Source organism: Lepidochelys olivacea, assembly GCF_965140295.1.
Source record: "Lepidochelys olivacea isolate rLepOli2 genome assembly, chromosome: 1".
Taxonomy (NCBI): domain Eukaryota; kingdom Metazoa; phylum Chordata; order Testudines; family Cheloniidae; genus Lepidochelys; species Lepidochelys olivacea.
The window spans coordinates 286,648,036-286,673,292 of record NC_140411.1 but is presented as its reverse complement, the minus strand read 5'-3'; the positions used below and the strand labels follow the sequence as shown (position 1 = coordinate 286,673,292).

Here is a 25,257-nt window from a genome sequence, read left to right as displayed (position 1 = left end):
ACAGAAAATTCCTGTAGTTTTTGGTAGGCCAAAAGAGTATCTTACCCTTTGATTTATCCACAGTTCCAGGAGTATTTACAAAGGTCATAGCAGTAATGGCTGCTCACTTAAGAAAACAGGGGATATCGGTATTTCCATACCTAGACAACTGGTTGGTCAAGAGAACTCTTACCAAGAAGGTCAGACCTCCACTCAGACCATTCTCCATCTGTTTGGATCTCTGTCTGTGAGTCGGCACTTGCGCTGTTTCATTCTAATACAATGAATAGAATTTATCAGGGCTATACTGTACTCCAAAACAGCGAGGGCCTATCTACCTCAAGAACAGGTTTGAGACTATGGCCAGACTTACCACAATACTTTTTAGACAGTGCCTCAGAAGTTGGCAATGACTTTTATCAGCTTACTAGGCCGTATGACCTCTTGCACTTTCATAATGTTGCATGCCAGATGACACCTACGCTGCCTGCAAGGTTGGATGAAGTTTGTTCATGTGCTAAGTGTGACAGGTTTCAATCGGTCCATCGAGCCTCTAGGGGGTGATGGAGAGCTACTGTCCTACTGGCAGGCTTTAGTTACACGTTTCGGTCACTGGGGAATTAGCAGAGAAGGTGTGCTGGCCAGAGTCTGCGGTGCGCCCCTCAGGCAGGGGAGCGTTGGCACGAGTCTGCGGTGTTCAGGATTCTGCTACCCAAGGCGGGTTGGCCGGGGTAGGGGAACGCAGGCCCACCCAACTCCACTGTGTTCCAGCCCCGGGCCCTGACAGTGGCGGGAGGAGAGGGTCCCGCCGCTAGGTCAGCGGGGAACCATCCGCGCCACACTGACCAAATACACCCACCACACTGTGCAGTTCTGCCCCTGGGCTACTTCCTACCCGGTTTCTCAAGCGGGCCTCTCCGGTCCCTCCAGCTCGTCCGGGTATTCAGCTGCTGGCAGCTCCAGCTCCCCCTCTGTGTCAGGCTCACGCTGGCCCGGTTTACAGTGTGGCCCCTCTGGGTACTCGGCAGCTGGCAGTTCTGGTCGCCTCAGTCCTTCCTCCTGGTCAGGTTTCTCCTGGCCCAGGGCCTCCCCTGGGTTGGCAGCACGGTCTGGAGGGAACAGCCAGCAGCCTGTGTCTGTCTCCCTCCCTGGTGCTGCCCTCACTGGGCAAAGGGCCCCGCCCTTTGTACTTCCTGTTCCACCTCTCCCCTTCTGGGGATTGGAATAAACTTGGTCTGCCCCGCCCACTCAGGCTGAGAGGGTGGCTCTTTACCCTCTGGTTCCAAGGGGAGCCACCCTGGCTCCCTACACTGAGCCATCACAGTTTGTACCTGCCGCTAGTGGTCCCTTGAGGTTCTTGCCTCCATTAATTGGTGGAAGAACCCACACTGTGCATGGGAGTTCCCTTCTCCCCACCTCCTTCCAACAAAAGTGATAGTTACAAATGCATCTCTATTGGGTTGGGAAACCCACCCAGAACATCAAATATTCTGGAGCTAAGAGTAATCCAAAATGCCTGCATTCAGATTATGACGGACAATACAACTATTATCTTTTATATACACATGCAGGGAGTGGCACGTCATCTCCCCTGTGTAGAGAGCAGAGCAGCTGTGGAATTGGTTCATAAGCATTGCATTACATTCACAGCAGTTTACTTACCGGGTCTGCAGAACCCATTGACAGACAAGCTGAGCAGACACTTTTCAGCAGATCATGAATACGAAATACACAACTCTAATTCAGTCACTCTTCCAGAAGCGGGGTCACACCTCAGTGAACTTATTTGTGACACACAAGAACAAGAAATGCCCAACTTTCTGTTCCAGAGGTGGTCAGAACATGTAGTAGATGTGTTCCTCATTCTGTGGTCTTGTGTTCCGATGTGTACATATTCACTAATTCTGTTACTTCCAAGAGTGCTCAGGAAGGCCAGGCAAGATGCAGTCACACTTTCCCTCATAACTTCTGCATTGGTAGCCAAGATAGTTTTGGTTTCTGGAGCTCATATGTTTCTCCAGCAGCCCTCCCAATATTTCTTTTTGCTAGTACTTTATGAGATCTCTTATCTCAGGATGGGAGTTGAACCTATCTTCCCAACCTATCCTCACTTCATCTCTGTGAATTTTGGATGCGTGTCGGAAGTAGAAAGAGCATGTTCTACTAGCATTCAAAATATTATGATCAACAGCAGAAAATACCTCCACTAGAAAAAAAACCTATGATGCAAAGTGGAGAATTTTCATCACCTGGTGTGAGCATTGTAGACTTCTGCCTCTTCAGTTGCAAATTCCCACTATCTTAGACTATCTGCTGTTATCAACAACCTTAGGTCTATCACTCAGCTCTCTCAGGGTACATCGTGGTGCCATAAGGGCATACTACCCACTTACATAGGGGTTTTTGGTGTTTTTCTACCTACCTGTGATCAGATTTTTTTAAAGGCCTAGTGAGGATATTCCCACCTATAAGGGAATGGAATCTTCTATATGGAATCCAAATGTAATTTGACAGCTCTCCTGAGACCTCCATTTGAACCTGTGGTTTCATGCTCCCTCTTGCACTTGTCTATGAAGACTTCCTTCCTTATAGCTATCACATCAGTAAAGAGAGTGGGAGAAATAGGGACCCTTATGGCTGATACCCCTGCCCCCACAGTTTTTTTAAAGTTGGTAATGTATCCCTCAGACATGTCCGAAGTTCATGCCGAAGTTCATGAATTTCCTTTAAATCAGGCCATTCATTTACCCATATTTTTTCCAAAGCCCTGTTCGTAAACATGCTGACGTGAGATTATAAACCCTGGATATTTGAAGGGTCCTTGTCTTTTACCTTCAGAGGACAAAACCCTTTAGATCTTCAACAAGACTCTTTGTTTCCTTTGCTGAAAGGATGAGAGGCCATCATATTTCTACTCAAAAGTTGTTAAGGTGGGTTTCAGGGCATCATGAATTGACTAAACTAGGTCCACCGAGTATTGTCAGGGCCCATTCCCCTAGGAAATAGGTGGCATCAGCTGCTACTTTGAGGGAAAAAAAAACCATAATTGATATTTGTAAAGCTTCCACCTGCGGTTCCATACACACCTTAGTAACCACTATACCGTGACAGAAAGATCTAGAGCAGACATTTCTTTTGATAGAACAGTCCTTCAGTCTCTTTTTAGATAAGACACTGAGCATCTAACACCTTAATTTAGATCTCTGCTTGGGGGTCACCTAGAATGGAATGCACATGTGGAGAAGCATCTGAAGAAGAAACTTTACTTACCTGTGCAGTAACTGGAGTTCTTTGAGATGTTTTTATATGTATATTCCATGACCCACCCTCCTTCCCCTTGCTTTGGAGTCGTCCTATACTTTCAGGCTCCAAGATGGCAAAGAAACTGGAGTGGTAGTTAGTTCTGCACTGCCCTTTATACCCTTGGTATGAGGCTGAGTACTGTGCCTCATACCAAGGGTATAAAGGGCAGTGCAGAACAAATGGACACTGCTAGCTAAAACGAAACAAATGGACACTGCTAGCTAAAACACAAAACAAATGGACACTGCTAGCTAAAATCTCCTGTCTCAAGCACATGGGGTGCATGCATACTATAAGTTGTACAAACGTAGTCCCAGTTCATGAATTCTGGTTGATATTGTGAAGGTGTATTATGAAAACCTGCTGTATCATGAGTGCCTATGTGTATGGGGATCAGCTATTGCTGACAGGTCTTGTAGCAGGTTCACACTAGTAGGAACAATGCGAAATACTCAAGGTTAACAATGGTATTTAGACCTCAGAAAGGTTAGGCTGAAAAGCAGTTGCATCCTTAGAAATCTGGTTTTAGCATAACCCTTCTGAAGGGAGCGGGGGAAGGTAAGAGCAGTACAACGTTACCAGGAGCAGAAGAGAGGCAGCCCAGGGGACCAGGAGGAGTTGAAATCAGGGAATGCACAAGAACAATGAGCCTGACAGGAAAAGGAAATGTGGGATATGAGAGAGCAGGGCCACAAGCTGAGAAAGGGGCTCCATGAGGGAGAGATGAGTCACCATGTAACAGTTTGCATGAGGCAGGGGACACCTTGCCTACTTTCCTGGACCTAGATGGTTCCCCAAGTAGGACTCGCTAACTCACCTTCCCTTGTGAAGGACCCTGCATGTTTAAGATGTTTGTTGTTTTGTATGAGTTGTACTCTCCTGTGCTCTGTAATATTAAGAATTAATGTGTTATGTGGTTCGCAACTGCTTGTGTGCCCCTGAGAGATTGAACCTGTAAAGCAAAAGCTTCACATGTCTGTGGTGGAATTCTGGGATAGGGTGTATTTAAGTAACTTGAGTATCTTGAAGGTCAGTCCTGATCCTGGGGGCTTAGGGCAGGTGGGCTGCGGAGCTCCATTTCTGAGAAGTGGTAGCTAGCAGACTGAGAGTCCGTGCCCAGGAAATGTGCTGGAGGGGTCAAGGGAGGAACCAATGCTTTAACCAGCTGAGGCTCCAAGAGGTTGAAACACCATGGTAATCCAGTGCAGGAGAGGCTTGGATTCCCCTCACAAGAGTCCTAGAGGGTGGCCTGGAGGAGATACTTTGCTAGGATCTGTGACATGTACCTAGAATGGAATTAACTTTACAAGTGAATAACTTTTTTTTCTGACTGGGGTGAGGAGTCTACTCACATGTATATGGCTGCAGGATCAGGGCTTTAGATAATGGTCCCTTTGAGGCAAGGATTCTGCCTACCTGTGTGTTTGTGCGGTGCCTAGCACAACAGAGCCCCAATCTGATTGGAGCCATTAGGCGGATCATGGGACATGGCACTTGTAGTTGGGATTTCATCTAGCCAGTGAATTTACAGATGGTAGACAAACTGTCTAGGAAATAAGCAGGAAAATTATGTCTGATAGCTGTATCAACTGTTTAGAAGCCTCTGGGATGTGGACAGGTATAGTGAGAACTGAAGAATGCTACAGTGCACACTCCATTCCCAGAGCTAGTGTTACATTTCTGAAAAGTTGGCAGCATTGATATGGGGTATATGCAGCGGCAGATTTAGAGTTAGTGGGGCTCTGTGCGCAGATTCATTTTTGTGCCCTCGCTCGCCTCAGGACCCATCCAAGAAAAAGAACATTCTCTCTTATCTCTGCCTCCCACCTGTTTTTCATTCTTTTTTTTTCTTCATCCTCCTCCTATATTATAAATAAAGGGAAGTAAATGAAAATAAAGTGAGGTACTTTAATTGGGACAGGAGAGGGTGAGGGGTGTGGGCTCTGGGAGGGAGTTTGGGTGCGGGCTGGGGCAGGCGGTTGGGGTGTGGGGGGGGTGAGGAGTCGGGCTCTGGGAGGAAGTTTGGGTGTGGGATGCGGGCTCTGGGAGGAAGTTTGGGTGTGGGGTGCAGGAGGGGGTCAGTGGGGTGGCGTTTACCTCGCGTGGCACGGCTCCCAAAGTGACCAGCGCATCCACCCCTCTGGCAGTGGCTCCTAGGCAGGGTCTCCACGCACCACCCCTGCAGCTCCCATTGGCCGCAATCCCCCCTGCAAGGGGCCACAGGGACAAGCCGGCTGCTTCAGGGAGCAGCATGGGCGTGGTGTGGAGGGAGGGAGGCAGAGTGAGGAAGGAACTGCCTTAGCCCTGCTGCTGGCACGTCTCTGTGCGCCCCTTGTGGGGAGGGAGGGCAGTGAGTCTCGGGCAGCACTCTGAGCCCCCTCTCCCCACCAGGGGTTTGCAGAGATGTGCCAGCAGCCGGCAGCTTCTGGGAGTGGCGTGGGGCCACTGGTCACGGCATGCAGGCAGCCTGTGCCGCTGGCCGGGACTCAGGAGCAGGTTGTCAGATGAGATTTGTCTTGCATTTTGTGGGCCCCCCTGTCGTTGGGGGCCCTGTGCCACTACACAGTTTGTTTCATTGTAAATCCGTTCCTGGGTATATGTAGATGCTAATAGTGGAAGCCAAACTGTAATTGTCATAATTTTGTCTTTAAAGATGCTACAACTCATGCAAATGGAGAAAGCAAGTGGTCATTCCAGTTCAGTTTGACAGATCTGAAGTCAATCAAACAAAACAAAGAAGGCATGGGATGGTCTTATTTGGTATTCTGTCTAAAGGATGATGTCATCCTCCCAGCTCTTCACTTCCATCGTGGTGATAGCAAATTATTGATTGTGTCCCTTGAAAAATATGTGGTGTTGTGTGAGTAAGTATCAAAAAGTTCTTAATTATGTTAATATATCATATAAATAATGGCAATAATTGTAAATTCTAGTAATACATTTGCATGTATGAAAGTAGGTTCTGAAAATTTAACACTGACAAGTTAATAAAATCCCTTCCCTTTAATCTTATTTCTCACTACTTTAATAATTTATCTCATTTCTAACAATTGATTTAATCATGTTTTCATTTCAGATGTTTTGATATATTTAAACAAGCTTCATCAATCTATTGAAAATCAAACAACCTTTGCAAAAAGCTATAATGGTTTATGATATTAGCACCCTCTAGTGGGTACAGAATGGGAATAAGGAGACTTGTGTTCTGTTGCTCACTTCACTATTGTCAGACTTTGTGACTGTGAGTTTATCCTTTCTTCCAGTTCCCTCATCTAAATATAGGGGTGATAATAGTCAACCGGTGTAAATCACTTTAGATCGTCAGCTTTCTTCTCCAGACCTGAAAATCTCTGTGAAGCTCAAAAGCTTGTCCCTTCTACCAACATAAGTTGGTACAAAAAAAAATGTTCTCTCACCCACTTTGTGTGTCTCACATATAAGCAAAATAATTATTATTGATGATGATAATTTCTATTGTAGGTGACATTGTCAGGATAAATGAGTCTAGAAGTTAAACTTCGTTTAAGAAAAAAAAAAAGTAACACCCTGTCATCCAAATCTATATATAAATGTTTCCTCCAAAGTGGTCTTCAGAATTCCATTTATTCCTGTTTTGATTTTAACAACTTCACATTCTCTTCTTAAGGATTTGAAGGAAAAAAAAAAAACTGGCCAAGAAAACTGACCATGGATCCTTACAGTTTCTTATAAAGTTGCTCCTGCTGACCCAGAAATGAAGGACTAAATACAAATCTTGAACACTGATACCCTCCTGAGAGGATATTACATCACTATTAGACTAGCTTTATGTACAGTATCAGGGGCTGGTTTTCTCACTGGGGTTCTGCCTTGCAGGAACTTCTGTTGTGTTGGCCTCTGGCTAGTAGAATTTGTTTTCTGATCAGGTGCATATCTTATGTTTCATAATACCTCCCACTGTATTGAGCTCCAGAAGTTGTTGTTTGGTATCTTTTTTAATTATTTGTATTGCGGTAGCCCATAGGAGCCCCAGTCATGGACCAGGACCCCATTGTTCTAGGCACTGTACAGTGTAAAGACTATGTCCCCAAAGAGCTTAGACTCTAAATTTGACACATCAGCTGTCTAACCATTATCAAGTATTTTGTAGGCATCATGGCAAAGAATGGATTAGAAGGGTGATAATGAGATGGCTTTGAAGATTTTTTTTTAATGGGGAGCTCTTCCTCCAATGCGAGAAGGGCAGTATGGGAGAAAACATGAAGGTGGTTGGAAAATAAAGCAAGTGGGTGATGAAGGGTGGCAACAAAGGCAGAACAGAGGGGCGAGTCAGCATCCCAATAGTGTCTGAGATATGACAGATAGGGTGGGTATAGGTTGTGAAGAATCTTGAAAATGAGGACAAGTAGTTGGTTCTTGTGATGAAAGACAGTAGATGTGGTCAAAGCTATGAGCCAGGAAAATGATCTTTACAGCAGTATTTTGATCTTTTTCCACTTCTCTATCTCTGCTCTGTTTATGTTCTACTACCCTTGCCCTCCATGGGTACAGAGATTTGGTGGTAGAAATCTTCCATTCCAGTCTGTGGAGGGGCTAGGTGGGTGTGGGGTGAACCCCCCTCTTTGGGGAGGCTAGCCCCCTGACCTCACCCCTTCTGCCTGAGCCCGTGCCCCTACCCTGCCTGCCAGAGCCCCAAGGCGCCCCGCGGCCGGAGCAGCCTTGGCCGAATCGTCTGAGCTGCCCGCCCGAGCTGGCGCAGGCCACTGGCCTGACCCCGGAGCTGGCCCAGGCCACTGGCCTGCCAAGCCCCAGGCTCCAGGCCACTGGCCTGAGCTGAGGCCCCACCGGAGGGGGAGCAAGGACAGGGCCTCGGGACAGATCTAGGGTTGCCAACCCTCCCGGTTTCACTGGGAGTCTCCTGGAATCAGGCCCTATCTCCTGGAGGGTACTGAAGCCAAACTAGGAGGTTTTCTGTACTGATCTGTGAGGTATAAGGAAAGAAATGCACACTTTTAGTTGAGGCTTCCATTTGACCCAACAATTTTTCTTAGTACAAATCTGATGGTTTTACATTAGGCCACAACATACCACCTTGTCAAAAAAGGAAATAGTGATTATGAAATTTTGTAATAAATATTTTGATCAGTTCACTGTGTGACAAGCTTCACAGGGTTAACATAGTTACTATAGACAGTCATAATAGTCATTATAGACTATAATTTCCAGCTGAAAAATATCCTTTCGATATGCAACTCCCCTCTAATTTGAAAAGCTGTCTAGTGCTTTGTATTTTCTTACAGATCTATCTAGTGTTTAAAATATGTTTTGGGGATTAGAGCGAGTGCTTCATGTTCACGTACTTTGTGACTCGGAAGCATGTTAGCTATATTTGTGAGTTAATTCTCTCTCTTTTTTTTTTTAAACAATATTCCAGCTGTTTTCTAGAAATAACATTAAGGTAGCAACACATTCAATTTATTTTTCTTGTTACATCAGAAAAGTAATTTAAGGCAACTAGCAAGATAAATTATGAATCTGTAAATACAGTAATTGTAATACTTTAGTATTACACTTTAATATCACTTTAGTTTGTTAGCACAAAAATTTAATGCTTTTTTCTTTTTTGTAACTAAGTATAAATCTGATGCATTTGGAGAATAAGCCAAGAATAATTTATCCTTATCTCCACCTATCCCATTTGGCCCATATTTTATTCTGTACTACTTCCTTTCCAACGTGATCTGTTGTTGCATTAGTGTAGCCCAAAGATGAATGTATGGTCTCTTATTTTCTTGACAACTCTCCTTTGAAGTGGCACTCTTTCGACAGTAAAGTCGATACCTTCTCACAACATGCATTCAGTACTATTTGTAAGACGTTAAGTGTGCTCTGAACCAAAACAAACATCCTTCTTTGTTTGTCTATAAACATGATAATAGCAGTATCACAAAAAGAAATAAGGCAGGATTATTAGACCTTGTTTAAAAGGTTTGCTGGTATAGCTACATATGCGTTAATGCTTTTGCCTGAATAATTATGTCAGCAAAAAATCATACCCCCTAAGTAACTTATCTATACTAGCAAAACTTTTAAGTGCAAACCAGGTCCAAATATATAACTGCTGTTTAAAGTATACTTCTACCAAAGCCTGGATTGTCAGTTTGTGGTCCAATCCTTAGTAAAGGGCTGCTCCTGGAGCAGCCTGGGAGAGAGATTGTGATTTAGGAAGTCAGTTTCCCTCCAGATTTCCCGAGACCATTGGGAGGAGTTTACACTTCATGATGCACTGGTGTATTATGCTGCCAGGCCCTTTCGAGGGGTGCCGTGATGACTCCCTTCCTTCTTGCCCACCTGTCTGGGAGGGGAAACCTAACAGTTCTGCAAAGCCGAGTTCCCTTTTCACACAGGAAGCAGTGGTACAAGGGAGCAATAGGGTGTCCCCATGTCCACCCCTGCCTCTACTCCCTTGAGCTGGTATGCAGCACAGGCTGCAACCTGGCCCCAAAGTAGCATGTGATTAGGAGCATGTGAACTACCATATTAGATCAGACTAATGGTCTTCCTAGTATGGTGTCGCCTTTCTGGTAGCGTCCACTAGCACTGGTGGTGAAACACTCTGAAACATTTTTTCATTGGAATTTGGCTATTGGTTGAGATCTAAACATTTCACAGAGACAGTTTAATTTTGACAGAGTTCTGACAGAACCCAGGCAGGATTCCATTGGAAATCTGTCTGGTTTCCTCCAGCTATCTCCCTCTGGTTTCAAGTGTCCCCAGCTCTGGTACAGTCTATCAAGAGGGTCTGGGTCATTGAGAGTTCTGAAATTTTTTTAGTTTTCATTGCAAATTGGAATGAAACCACATTTTGAAATCCTCTGCTAAACATAATCAGCTTTCTCTATCCAGATCTAGTATCCAGTACCAAATGCTTCAGAAGGAGGAGTAAAATTCCCAAAAAGAATAATTAATACAGTTTAGGGAGAAGTCTTTTCTACTTGTTTGTTCTGATTTATCTTCAGTGTGCCCATTCTTTAAAATTTTTAGCAACTTGTCTTGGTCAGGACTTGTGCATCCTATGATAACGGAACTTTTATTTTTGATGTGATCTAAATTAGCTGTTAACTCTCAAGAAAGAGATTAGAAGTCATCGTGGATTGTTCTCTGAAAACATCTGCTCAATGTGCAGAAGCAATCAAAAAAGTTAACGATATTTGGAACCGTTAGGGAAAGAATAGATAAGACAGAAAATATCATCATGCCACTATATAAATCCATGGTACACCCACTCCTTGAATACTGCATGCAGTTCCGGTCGCCCCATATCAAAAAAAGATGCATTAGAAATGGAAAAGGTACAGAGAAGGGCAACAAAAATTATCAGGAGCGTGGAACAGCTTCCATATGCAGCGAGATTAAAACGATTGGGGCTTTTCAGCTTGGTAAAGAGATGACTAAGGGGGGATATGATAGAGGTCTATAAAATCGTGAATAGTTTGGAGAAAATGAATAAGGAAGTATTATTTACTCCTTCACATAACACAAGAACAAGGGGTCAGTCAATGAAATTAATAGGCGGCTGGTATAAAACAAACAAAAGAAAGCACTACTTCACACAGTGCACTGTCAACCTCTGGAACTCATTGTCAGGTGATGATGTGAAGGCCAAAACTATAGCGGGGTTCAAAAAAGAATTAGATAAGTTCATGGAGGCTTGGTCCATCAATGCCTGTTAGTCAAGATGGTCAGGGATGCAACCCCATGCTTTGGCCTTTGACTGCAGGAAGCTGGGAGTGGGTGACAGGGGATGGATCACTCAATAAATTGCCCTGTTCTGTTCATTCCCTCTGAAGCACCTGGCATTTCCTGCTGTCAGAAGATAGGAGACTGGGCTAGATGGACCATTGGTCTGATCCAGCATGGCCGTTCTTACATTACATTTTTATTGTTGCATCATTATAGATGTTTCCTTGTTCTGCCCATCATTTGCTCTTCAGCTTGTTACTGTGCATAGTACGTTGATATAAAAACACTAAAAGTGCTTTCTAATGTTTTTTTGACTAATAATGATTTTTACTTTAATATGATGAGAAGTAGGGTGCCTTGAGTGCTTGAGAGTTATGCATGGTTGTGGTAGCTAAAAAAAATCGAGGTTGTTAGTGTGGTCCTAGCTCCATGCAGATCTATAATCAAGTGTCATTGACTTATCTGCTTTTAAAAATCTTAATTTTAATAAATGTGTATTTTTGAAATTCTTCAGTCTTCTTCTCCCCTCCTCAACTTGGAATAATGTTTTCTTATTCTGTACCCCACATCTTCCCTCTCTTCTAAACCCACTTCTTTCTATAGTTTCTCCAACAAATATTTGAACTTCTATGTCTGCTTAATATGATCAACATAAAGAAAAATAAGAGATCATATGTTCCTTGTGAAAACAACCAACTTCAGACCTTATTATGTGTAAATCTCCTTCCCTCCTCTTGCTAGTATCATCTCTCCTTGCTTTATTTCCTGACATGTATAACCTCAGTTACAATATTTTCTGGGAAAAGGCACTATTTTTATTATCTCTGTGATGTCATAGTATATAAAAATGTTACATAATCAGTTATTTAATGTTTTGCTTTCTTGCTGTTTCCATTATTCATACATACTGTACCCTTGTTATTCATATAGGGATAGCATAACTGCTTTGTAAAACAATATAATAATTGGGCAGGCTGGCATTCCCCCCTCCTCCTGAACTTTGATAACCTTTTTGCCTTCCATCTAATAATATTCTGTTATGAAAGTATTCAGTCACTGCTCAAGTCAGTATGTCTGAAGTGGCTGAGATGGAACAAATATATTTATTAGATTTATCACTTTGAACATTCTGTGCTATTTAGTTTGGCTTTGTATCTCTGTTTTTATTGAATACAATCCTGTTCTGATGCCACATTGTCAAAGCTGGAATTCCATGAATAACTGCTTTTGTGAATGTGCGTAGCTCCACATTTTGTTTTGAACAAGTATCTGTCCAGAGAGAGAATGTTTAATTTAAAATGGAAATTTCTTACAAGGGTTTTCATCCTCCTGGCTTGACAAATCATAGTACATGACTCAATCTTTGTCCCCTCTGCTGCTTTTAGCAAAACCCAGTTGAGGTTTATTAACTGCCATTGCCAGAGACCTATGACTGTGGTCTGGCAGACTTGAAATGAGATCTCTTGTTGAATTTCATATCCTCCTGCATTAACATTGTATCCTGTCATGTTGGAACTGAAAAGAGATAACCGTTATTAAAGTTCTTATCTTAGGCTTTAATAGCCAAGTATGTGTTCTATGTAGCAATGAAATAAAATAATTTTTGTTTCAAAGACTAGAAATAGTGAATTTAACCAATTGATTTCCCGAATAGTGAGCCTCAGGTGAAGGGCAGTGGAGGGTGGGGTTTGTCATAATTTTTTAGATGCTTCTCTGAAATACTAGATTGCTCAAGTACATTGAAAGCAGCCATCTGATGATCAGGTTTCAGAGTGGATTTAGCATTTGGATTCCAAACTAGAATACCTTTTTGCAGGGCTGTAATAGGACAGTTCTGTTTCAGAATATAATGAGTATAACAAAATAATGCACCTTGTAAATGGCAATCCGACTCTGACAATTAAATAGATTGAGAACTATGTATAAAAATGAAGAAATTGCATATTGTAAATATTTTTGTAAGTGTATTGTGTAAAGGGGCTAAGAATGATTTTATGTTCAGCATCAGCTTTTCTCACACACAGCACCAATTGTAACTTACAAAACCTAAAATTTTAAAAACATTTGTAGAAAAACTGGCATCTTGTGATACAAACTGTATTTTATTACAGATCTCCACAGGATAAAAGAATTCTTCTTGTCAATTGTCAGAACAAGAGTCTTTCACAGTCTTTTGAAAATCTCCTTGATGAACCAACATATGGTCTAATACAGGTATGTACTATGTATAAAACCTACTACTCCTCAGTATTCCTTTCAGATTTTAAAAGGAAGTCATCTAAAAATACCTCTGCCCTTCCGCTGCCAAAAAAACTTCCCAAACAATTAAGCAAGCTTTCTGTAGAAAGTGAAGAACTTATGTTCTACCTGTATACTATAACTACGTGTTCATGAAATTTCATTATTTTTCATATGATCAGCTATTCCTTAAGGTCCAAGTGTTGCTCCTCCATGTTGTACAGATTTTATTTCAATAGGCAAAACCTTGTTTACTTCAGCTTTGCCTACGGCCTTATACATAAAGATATAAGTATTTTAGATTATTCAAATATACTCCATAACTTTTTTTCATAGGGCGGGTGGGGGAAGAAACACAAGGCAAGTCTTGCCCAAATGTTAGGTAATTATTCAAGGAAAGAATATTTTCACCAATAATGTTCTTTCACCTAATATATGTGCTGTTCAGTGCACAATATTGCACAGATGGAAACTATTCTGTTTTATAACTGCCAATTACTGGGTGAAATCCTGGCCTCCCATTGATAGCAAAATTCCCATTGACTTCTTTCGGGCCAGGATCTCATCCCATTGATTTGATTTACAAAGGAAGTAATATTGACTAAATTGTATTAGTTTTCAGATTTAGTGATCAAAGAGAGTTTTTCTGTAAGATTTCTAGCAGGATGCTTCTTGCTTCAAGATGTATTTTCTCTGTGAAGGTAGAGCAACTAGACAGAAGAAAGACATTTTGGGCCATTCACCATTGGAAAGTAAGCACTGGACATGACTTATTATTCTGATATAAGTAGGCTAGATTTAGCTAGCACATCACTGGCCAATCTCTCAAATTAAATCATTAGTGTTATACTACTACCTGTTGTGATTTCTCATTTTAGACGTTTTTAGCACATTAAAATTATGCTATGCAAAATTGCTATTATAAAACCTTTAACTTTCAGAATAATTTTTGAGAAATTTTGGTTATAATTTATATTTTTGTTAGGGTAGTTGTGTGAAATATGAGGCTGTTACTGTTAACTTGTTTTCCTCTCCTACTGTTACATAGAAATTGAAGAAGGATCCATATACAGCAACTATGGGAGGATTTTCCAAAGTGACAAACTATATTTTTGATAGTTTGCGAGGAATTGACTCTTCAACTCAACAGCGACCACCATCTGAAATGGCAGACTTTCTCAGTGATGCTATTCCAGGGCTAAAGATAAATCAACAGGAGGAACCAGGATTTGAAGTTATTACACGAGTGAGTGTGTAGATAGCATAGTAGCATAATACAGACAGAAAGCACATTTCTTACATCCTGAATATCTTCACCGCTACAATCACTGAATTTAGAATTGTTGAAGCATGTTGTGTGTGTTCTTGAGGCTTTGGTTTATGTCTTGTCTAGAAAGTAGAGGTCTGCTCAGGCCTAACTTTTTAGGCTGAATCCAAGCCCGCCTGACTTAATCTGAGCCTGAGAGGGTCAGCAAATTTTACAGCCCAACCAGACCTTGACCCTTCTCCTTGAACCTGAGCTAGCACCTCCGCTGTCCTCTTGCCTGTGGGGTTGGCATGGCAGCAGCTGCATGCTCTGCTACTGTTGAATGCCGGCCCCTGCTGCGCAATGTGTGCGCTGCGAAGTGAAAGGCACGACGCCGCAAGGTGGTAGTGGATGACGAGAGCAGGGCACGCAGTCACTGCTGTGCCAACCCCACAGACTGGAGGAGGAGAGCCCAAGGGGGTCCAGTTGTTTTTCCACACGATCCGGACCATGCACTTGTAGTTGCGTCCCATCTTGTTGCAGGGCACTACTATAAACCATGACATAGCATAAGATCAATACTAATAGCTTGAGAATGTATATCAAAATGCTTCCTTTCATGCATTCAGAGAAAAATAGCGTTGTTGCTTATTAGCATCCAATTTATCTCCCATTGACGCCAGTGGAAGCTCAGGTTGCTCATCTTACAAGACCATCCCCATAGAAACTGGTTCAGTTCATGTTTGGCTTATTTCCTGTGTTTGGTTTTAGATCTATATTATATACTTATACCTTCAATCTCTCTTAATATATATGTGCAATTAACCTTATTTCTGTATGGTTAATTTAAACAGTTTAGACTATCCATTTATACTTACACAGGTCTAATTGTATTAAAACAAAATACTAAATGGAATGATCAGTTGTATTGTAAAGACTGGGGGATAGCAAGTAATTCCATGCACTTGTAATTCTACCATGACTCACTTATTGTGAACTCTGTGGATATAAATTTTTTACAGTTAATAAAATAATTATGTTTTATTTATATAAGTGATTCATGGCAGTGAAATTATTTAAACAGCCCAATGCTTTGAGGTGGCATTAAATATATCAGAAGCAGTTTTTATAAAACTTTTTAAAAACTCAAATTGTTCAGGTTTTCTCAATAGCTGAAAATGAAAATTGTCAGCAAGTTCAACTATGTAATCTGTAGATTCCTTGGATTTACTACCCAGCAGTTGTTCAGTTAACCATGGATATTACAGAAAGTATATGATTTATTTGAGATAATGTTGACCTGTGTGCTTTGATATGCTAAACTTGTGTGGCTTCTAAGCAGTTAAAACCCACTTGAGCTGAAATAGGCTTTGTTGCTGCCATGAGCAAAATATTTCGAGCAGCAGGGCTAAAATAGAAACTATGTCTGAAGCCTGAGCCCTACTCAGTGCTCACATATTTGGGTTGGGGACTGAGGGGAAAGTAATTTCCTGGCCATGGAGCTTTGCTGCACTTTCAAAACTACCCTCTCTCCGGAGTTGAGGGGAGAATAGCCAGTGTGTACACACAGCAAATGATCTGCTAGTCTAACCCCCAAATCCCTACTATGCTATGATGTGCAAGAACCCCCTTTGGAACTGTGGCATGCTCCTCAAATCTGTCCATTTCCCCCTTTCCTTTTAACTCCCTATACACAGTGCATCTGCTGTGGCCATAGCCCCAAGTGAATATGGAGGAGAGAGCTGGATTTAATACTATCATTTGGGTTTTTTTAAAAGAAAATTAATGGATCAGTGTAATGGCATTCATGTAACATAGGGTTTTTTAATATTTTAGATTGATCTAGGTAAACGACCTGACGTTATCAGAAGAGAGCCAGTGTCTGCTGAAGAATGGACTAAGAACATGGATTCAGAAGGAAGAATCTTAGATGCTGACTTCATAAAGCAAATGATATTCAAAGGGGTAATTTATGTTCATTAATGAAGCTGTTGCTAGGAACCGAGTCAACCAACCCCTTACGGTCAAATTTTAGTTCTCTTTCCACTTCTCTGCAAACTGTGCTACTGAGCTGATTTCATCATGCTTGCAATTTCCAGAAGGCTTTGAACTTGTCAGTGTTGTTGGACAGATTAAACAAAGTCTGTTGAGGTGTTCAAACAATGTTAAGGCAAGTCTGCAGCAACACAAAGAAATGCAGTCCCAAGACACAGAGGACTTTTATTAGCTGGTAAGAGAATTTGGAAGTAAAAAGGCGGAGATAGGTGACTGGACCTTGGCCAATACAATAGAAGAGGCAAAATTACTTAGGGAGGGAAAGTGTTCTAACTACGGCCATGTCTATGCGACAGACGTTGGTTGACGCAAGTTACACCAGTGTAAAAGCCTTTGTGGTTAATACATCACTTGTGAGTTCGTATTTGGCTGCTTGCATTGCATTGACCGCTCTCCAGGAGTGCTTGTGTTGATGCAAAGTGTGGTACATCATGGGTAGATACTACAGTATGCCACACACTACCCTGTGGTGCAGTGCCTTTTGCAGAATTTTTGCAGTGCATTGTAGAGCACACACAAGTTGTGCGTAGGGGGAGCTGTGAATAAAGGGTCAAGATTCCATCATGCAACTTTTCCCATCCCATAATGTGGTCCCCATCCCACAATTTATGCCTTCTCTAAAAATCCCACAAACCCGCATGGCACTTTTTGCTGTCAACCATCTCTGACAGAAGCGTGGAGCCCGTAGAACTCTGCGCTATTGTCATTAACCTTGCAAACACAGAATGAACAATATTCTGGTATTTTCAGAGCTGCAGGAAGTTCTGCAACAACAGAGGACATGTTGATTTCTTTGAGGACAGATGACTGTGGAACATAGTGAAAAACAATTCAAGGTTGTTGGTGGCATTAATGGAGTAGCTGCAGATGATGGAGCTTTTGGGCCTGGGAAACAGGCACCAGCTAGTGGGAACACATTGTAGTGCAGGTTTGGGACAATGAGCAGTGGCTGCAGAACTTTCAGATGTGAAACGCTACATTCCTGGATCTGTATACAGCGCTCACCCAAGCCCTTCAGCGCAGACACCAGAATGAGAGCTGCAAGTTGAGAAGCAAGTGGTGATTGCACTCTGGGAAGTTTGCAGTGCTGTATTGCTACCGGTCAGTGGGAGATCTTTTCGGAGTTGGAAAATCCGTAATGGCAGCCACTGTCATGCAAGCGTTTAGAGCTGTTAATTGTATCCTGCAATGCAGGACTGTGACTCTAGGCCGTGTGCAGGATATTGTGGCTAGATTTGCAGCTATTGGGTTCCTGATCTGCAGTGGAGTGATAGATGGCATGCACGTTCCTATTTTGGCCCCAGCCCTGTTACTCTGAAAAATAGGTTTGCGGGCACCCCTAGAATAATCTTCCTATCATTCCCTTAATCTGTCCTTCCCTAGGTATGGGTCTCCAGGGTAGTCAAGGAAACACTTTGAGGATACGGATATAGCCTTCTGATTAAAATGATTGACACAGGCAGTGTTCTTTCCAACACAAAGTATCTTTTTATTACTATAACTAATAATCCCTAATACAGTGTAATCTAAAAGCATGGATTAAACACAAATCACTTGTTGCAAATTAAAGAGAACTCAAACTGCAGTACAGTTTGAATGACGTTAAGTGGGTGTGTTCTGTTACAGATGACCAGTCTGTACAGGGTGCTGACAGCAGTTCTTAAATTGAACTTCCAATTTTACATAGGTAAATTGGAGTGAACACAACATTTTATGCACCTTTATCAACACACACACACACACACACGCTAATCCCACACTATACTATAATGAGATTTAGCAAACACTCTAAAATCCGTTGATGTCACTCTTTGATTGCTGTTGCCAACTCCCATTAGTTACCAGCATGGCATGTGTTCTCCCTCTTCTTAGCTCCGCTCTTCATTTCTTTCAGCTACACTGCTGACCTCCTTCAGCAGTTGCTCTGCTCTGCTCTCAACTGTTTTAACTGCTCACCTTTTTAAACCTTTCTATTCTGACAGCATGCTCACTGTTAAACATTACCTCATTCTTGGATGTATGCTAACATTCTGCACATGCTCACTGCTGTTATTTACTGCACAGTTAAGACCTTGCCCTACTTGACTTTTTGCCAAGTCACCATCTTACATATTCTTGGCTTTCTGCCAATGACCTTTTCCCCATTTTTTGCACTGGGTATACTCAGCCTAGAAACACTTTGTCGTTAGACCTCATTTTACTTGCAGTGGTCATGTGACCCATAACACTCAGTGGTGAAGTGACTCCTGCTTATTCAAGTGGAAAGCTAGGGTTAGAAAATGGAGATTAGAAATATAAAATGGAGTCTGGGGAGTTTCTCCGGTACCAGCCAACAGAAAGGGCTACTTCTGTATGGTTATGCAAGTGTTGGTGGATCAATGGGGATTCTTCATGGATATCAATGTGGACTGGTCAGGGATGCATGATATTCACATCTCTAAGAATGCAGGACTGTTCAGGAAGCTGCGAGCGGGGATATTTTTTCCCAACCAGTAGATTGCCATTGGTGATGTTGAAATGCCAATAGTGATCCTGGGAGACCCAGCATACCCCTTGCTTCTCTGGCTCATGAAGCTGTGTGCTGGTCACCTTGACAGCTCCAAGGAAAGTTTCACCTACTGGCTCAGCAGGTGCAGAATGACAGTTGAATGTGCTTTCAGTAGACTGAAGGGATGCCGGCGGTGTTTACTCGCTAGTTTAGATTTCAGTGAGAAAAATATCCTAATGGTTATATCTGCCTGTTGTGCCCTGCCTAATATCTGTGAGGCAAAGGGGCAAAAGCTGCTGCAGCAGGAGTGGAGGGCAAAGGTGGAGAGGCTGTCTACTGACTTTGAACAGCAAGACGAAAGATAATTAGAAGAACTCAGCTTGACGCTATGTGGCTGATAGGAGAACTTGAAAGAGCACTTTAATAGTCAGCCACGGTAGTGTGTTCAGCTGGACTATGCTCTAGTTGGCCCTGAAGTTTTGAGGGTTACTAGGAATTGCATAGCACTTGGTGTACATTTATGAATCACATCTTTAAATGAACCAGTGAACTTTGTGCTGTCTATTTTACATTTATAATTATTACACGACTTTTTCACTGAACCTGTGAGTTCTGTGGTCTTGTTCTGTTACAAGTGATGTGCCTTGAGTATTGCTAGGCATGTTATTAATAGGACTCTACCAAATCCAGGGTTCACTTTGGTCAATTTTACAGCCGCTGGGTCTTAAAATTGGTCAATTGCACAATTTCAAATGTTTACATCTGAAATTTCATGCTGTTGTAACTGGGGGGATCCTGATTCAAAAGGAGGTGGGGGGGGTCCCAAAGTTGTTGTAGGGGGGTTGCAGGATTGCCGTACTCATTTCTGTGCTGCCTTCAGAGCCAAGCTCTGAAGACAGCAGCTGCGGAGTTTTCTGCAGCTAGAGGAGGCTCCCGGAGGTGGAGGCTGGTCTGATTTCCCCAGTGTTGCTGGGAACGCCCCAACCGGGGGATCCTAGCTGCTCGTCGGGGCCAGTGGTGGATTAATGTATGGGCCCAGGGGCCCTGGACAATTTGAAAAATGGGTGCCCCATCCCTGGCAGGAGCCATGGGGTGGAAGCCCAGGCCGAAGAGGGGCTGGAGCTGCAGGGAGTGGCAGCCTCCAGCCCAGGTTCCTGAACCCGGACAAGAGCCACAGAGGGTGGAAGGCCCGAGTCCTTCTGGAGCCGCAGCTTTGAAGTGCCTCTTTGAAATGGGGAGTCTGACCTGCGAGGGATGGATGGTGGGGTAGGAAATGAGGCAACTGTTCGGTTGCATGAAACAATAAAATTTTATCCCGTTTCCATGGGTATGAGCACAGGGTAGTGGCAATGAGTACTGGCACTATTTTCCATAGGGAGTAATGATTTCAGCTGATAACTTCATTCTTTGGGGCAACAAAGGCACAGTGAACACAGCTGCTGCTGGTGTCCTAAAGCTGCTTGGGTCTGTATGCTGCTGACCTGTTTACTGCAACTGAGTCCTGCAGAAGTCATCGTGGAGTGGCATGGGAATGTCCTATTGTGAGGGAAGAAATAAGGTTGCCATCCCTAGAAGTCTTCAAAAGAGGATTGCAGAGTTACCTCTGTGAAAGTTTCATCAAGATCTCTCAAGAGGATTCTAGGGACATCCCAATGTGCATAAACAAACTGCTCCACATGGCTCCCCTTTCCCCACTAACCTGACAGTGGAGTAAATAGCAGATGAGAGCTCTACCTCTGTTGTATCTCTTCTCATATGAGAAAAACAATGAAAAGTAGATAACTATGTAGTTCTACCTTTGGGATTGGGCTGAGTGCCATTTTCACATTTAAATACTGTAAAGGAGAATGCATGCGCACACCTGAGATTCCTTTCCCTTCATTGAGCTCACCCGTGCCCGGCTGGTAGGACTGGTTAGATTGTGGTAGAGTCTCAAAAAGATCCTGGCTCGCAGCACAGCTGGACCCTCCTGCTACATCTCCCTCCTCTGCTTCTTCCTTGCTGTTCATGGCTGAGGCCTTGGGCTCCTTGGAGGTATCCACAGTGGTATGTGAGGTGCTTGGTGGGGTCTCCACCAAGTATGGTGTACAGCTCATTGTAAAAGTGGCAGGCCTATGGCTCAGCACTAGATCAACTGTTGGCCTTCCTGGCCTTCTGGTACGCCTGTCACAGTTGCTTCACTTTCGTGTGGCACAGCTGCTGATCCCTGTCATACCCCTTCACCTGCATCCCCTGTGCGATCATTGTGTATGTTTCTATGACTGGTCTGCAGCTGTGGCTGCACAGCCTCTTTTCCCCACAGGCCCAGGAGATCCAATACCTCCTGTCCACTCCAGGCAGGAGCAAGTGTAGAGCATGTAGCCAGCAGGTCAGTTGGGCAGTCGCATACAACGAGGGAGAGCTGCTAGGTGTGCTCTCCAAGGAGTGCAATTAGGAAAAAAGCATTTCAAAAATACATAGAGTTTTGAAGGGGGTGGCTTCCATGACCCAGGGGCAATGGAGTTCACAAATGTGACTAGAGCGGTCACTGTCGGTCACTGGGGAAGCTGCTGGAGGATCATTAACATCAATACGGGTCTCACAGTGTCCGCGCTCGCGCTGTGGTGACCACAATATGTCATCCATGGCTCAACGTCATTCGAGGAGGTGGTATTGCTGCCTTGCCGTAATGAGGCGCTTACATTGACAGGAGATAAATGTGAGTGCAAACAAGTTGATGCAAAGCTATTTACATCAACCTAACTCTGCAGTGTAAACCAGGCCTAAGAAGGTGCCTCCCAAGAAACTGTTAATGCTTTAATGAAAGTGCTATTTTCTTTAGAAAGTGAGTCCCCTTTTTTCTGAATTCGTAGTCTTCCTCTCCTATCTTGCCCTTGTTTCTTGCTCTCTGTGGTTTGTTCTGGTAGCGAAATTGTTGTGGGCTGTGCTAAAGCTGACCCTGAAGATTTTCGTTAATTTTAGCCTTGTTTTGTGGAGTCCTGTATTATATGAATTCAGCTTCAGTAGTGCAAATCTAGTAGTAAATACAAACTAAAGTTATGAAGAACAGTTATAGCAAGGACACATCTCCTAATCAGTTGTCATGTGTGATGTTTGGTTTTTTTGGCAGTCAGTCCAGGAGCCTGTTGCAGAGCAGGCTCATTGGCTGGCTGTTGTCACAGTGCAGCCCATGTGCGTGTTGCTTGCCCTCTCAGCATTACCCTGTAAACCCTAAACGTAGAAGGCCAGCATGTTTTAATGCCCTAAGCATCTGACAGCCTGAGAAGTAAACCCAGGTCCCAACTTGCTTCCCATCTGTTGGGTTTGATTACACTTGACTTGGTGGCATAGCCAAGTGATACAGCAAATATTTGGCACTATTGTACCTGTTTTAACCTAGTAGAAGAGGGGAATATAGTGAGGAGTAAAGAAATACTGTTGCTATAGTGGCTAATATTTCATTATTGAACAGTGTTCAAGAAGTAGATTTGTTTTGTTCTCCCAGGCACAGTGCAGATGCTTGCCCATAGGAGATGCAGGGGCTTGTCCTATTTGAGGCAGGTAACATTCAGGCAGGAGTAGTCCTTGATATAGGAAAGAAATGTGGTAGGAAGTGCCAGATTTACTATGAAAGGTTATTGAGAAATAAACATTCTTAAGTACACACCCATATTATGAGTTGTGTGGTGGGATCATCTGCATGTTATATGCTCTTATTTATAGTTATGACACCAGGTGTATTTTATATTACAAATGGTGTACCAGACCTTGGAGTATTGGGTAATTGGGTCTAATGGAGAGCAGGTTTGGGGGTTGCAAAATAAAGTTTGGACTCGTTAGTTACAGTACAGAGTTTTAAGTCTAGAATTTATCTTATCTTTTAATGCTTATACAAAGGTTCAAGAATGATGTTTCTGAGGAGGGAGAGAAGTGTAGGGTGAAATGTGACTTAATCTTTTAGTGATATTTTCTTTCACTGTTGCCAGGTTGTGCCTGATGCTTTGGTAGTTTTCACTAGCATCTATGTAATCATTTGATTTTATTCCAGTCATTTGACAAACCAATTGCATTGGTTCTTTAAATGTGTTTCTAGATAAAGGCTAATCAGATTCTCTCTGTCCAAGTCTCTGATTGTCTGCACTATGAGCTTAGGAGTGTGATTTCCCCTGTTGGTGTAGATCCTCATCAGTAGGGTCCTACCAAATTCCTGGTCCATTTTGGTCAATTTCACCATCATATTTTTAAAATAGTCAATTTTAAGGTTTCAGATGTTTTCCTCTGAAATTTCATCATGTTATAACTGTGGCGGTCCTAACCCAAAAGAGGTTTGTGGGCAGGTCGCAAAGCTGTTGTAGTGGGGTCATTGGATTGCTACCCTCATTTCTGTGCTGCCTTCAGAGCTGGGCTGGGCTCTGAAGGCAGCAGCCACCTACAGATACGGAAGGTTCCGGAGGTGGGCCTGATCTCCCTCCTGAGAGCAGCCATGCAGAGGAAGAGGAAGTCCTATCCTTCCCCAGCCTGGCCGGGACTAACAGCTAGGAACTCCCAGCTGGGGCACTCCCCAGCAGCATGGGGAAGATCAGACCCATCTCCAGCAACCTCCCCCAGCTTCAGGAAGCTCAGTGTTTGCCGTCTTCAGAACACAGCCTTGGAGCTTCCTGAAGCCAGGGGAGGTACCCGGAGGTGGGTCTGATCTCCCTGCAGGAGCAGCTGTGCAGAGCAAGTCTCGTTTCTCCCAAACCCTGCTGGGACTAGTAGCTGGAGCCCTGTGCATGGGAGTCCCCCGTGAGGCACCCACAGCCCTGTCAATCCCCCTCCCCTACAATAGCTAGATTTCACAGGGAAAGTCTGATTTCATGGTCCATGACGCATTTTTCACGGCCATGAAATTTGGGAGGGCCCTACTCGTCAAGCTAATGCGAATATAAATAGTAGTGAGGCCACAGTAACATGGGTAGTGGTCTTATCCAGGGTTTTCAGAACCCCCAACAGGGGCAACTAAACTATTTCACTCCAGGCGGTATAAGGAATAAATCAACAGGAACTCGGCACTTCTGTCTGATCAAGGAAAAATGCAAGTAAGCATGCTCTAAAACTGCAGTTTATTAGATTTAAGCACACACAAACATAAGCAATAGGTAAATACGTGGGATGTTCTAAACCTAACATCTGGAATGGTATTGAGTAATTAATAGCAGGTTTGCAGTGGCCAGTGGCCCACCGGGGAGAAAGGGTGTCAGGAAAAAGTCTCTCAAGATGGCTTCAGAGGACTGCTCCAAAGCACACTCTATTAGCTAATATTTTATAACTTACTTCTATAAAACACATAGGTCATAATGACCCCTACTGTATCATCACTTTTCTAACTTTCAATAAACTTTTAATATCAGAGGTGTCTAAATTCAAGGTTTTCAGACTCAGTTGTTTACTTGTCTGTCCCTTCCTCCCATTCTGATTGGCAGAAACTGCCAGCTAGATTTGACCTTGTTTCTAAAAGCCAGTGTCCAAATTAACCCTTAACTATGTGGCGTCCTGTTTAATTAATTCAGGGTGGCTGAATGCACACAACATGATTGCAATTCGCTTAATCACATTCTGGGGTTTACACACCCCTCAAATCCAGGGCAACAGTGGAGGCGCATCTGAGCTGTGCTGAGTACAACCCCATCTGAAATCAGTGGGTATGTACTCAGCACAGCCCAGCTGTCTCTCTGCTGCTGCTGCCTGTGCTACCGTGGCCACACTGCTATTATACTTTTGCTATTGTGTTGAGAATGCGAGTATGTGTACACAAACTGGGGAATCACACCCCTAGCTTGTAATGTAGACGTCGCCTGTGAAACCTAATAAGGTGAGGTGGTAGGTACTGTAAAGCTGTATGGGAGGATACTCTTTGCCTTCAGCTAATCTGAAAAGTCATCTTAACCTTTGTTTTCAATTATTACTTTCAGCCGTGTCTGCTTACTGTGGCATTGTTTCATCGCTAGAGCTAGAATCTTACATTCTTTGATTCTTATTTATTGCATATGCATATTTTCCCTTAGGGACTCTGCCATGCTTTGAGAAAAGAAGTATGGAAATTCCTTTTGGGTTATTTTCCTTGGCACAGTACCAGAGAGGAAAGAACTAATTTGCAAAAAAGAAAAACGTGAGTACAGACATACTTTTGTACTACGAAGTAGGTTTAAATAGTTTCAGAATTTTTTCAAGCATATGCTTATTGTAGTTATGTGGAAGTCTTCCTAAG

The 25,257-nt window shown here is 43.1% G+C and overlaps 1 protein-coding gene across 2 annotated transcripts in view; it reads left to right on the top strand.

Annotated features, from left to right (window-relative positions):
- TBC1D15 (TBC1 domain family member 15) overlaps positions 1-25,257 on the top strand; it is a 91,510-nt gene that overhangs the window by 27,703 nt on the left and 38,550 nt on the right. Inside the window, exons 5-10 of one of the 2 annotated variants that reach the window (XM_084652095.1) lie at positions 5,936-6,146; positions 13,116-13,218; positions 13,944-13,994; positions 14,291-14,488; positions 16,325-16,453; positions 25,055-25,158. In XM_084652095.1, coding sequence (XP_084508221.1) covers positions 5,936-6,146; positions 13,116-13,218; positions 13,944-13,994; positions 14,291-14,488; positions 16,325-16,453; positions 25,055-25,158 — 796 coding nt within the window. The remainder of the gene's footprint in view (positions 1-5,935; positions 6,147-13,115; positions 13,219-13,943; positions 13,995-14,290; positions 14,489-16,324; positions 16,454-25,054; positions 25,159-25,257) is intronic. The other variant, XM_084652096.1, reaches the window with a different exon arrangement.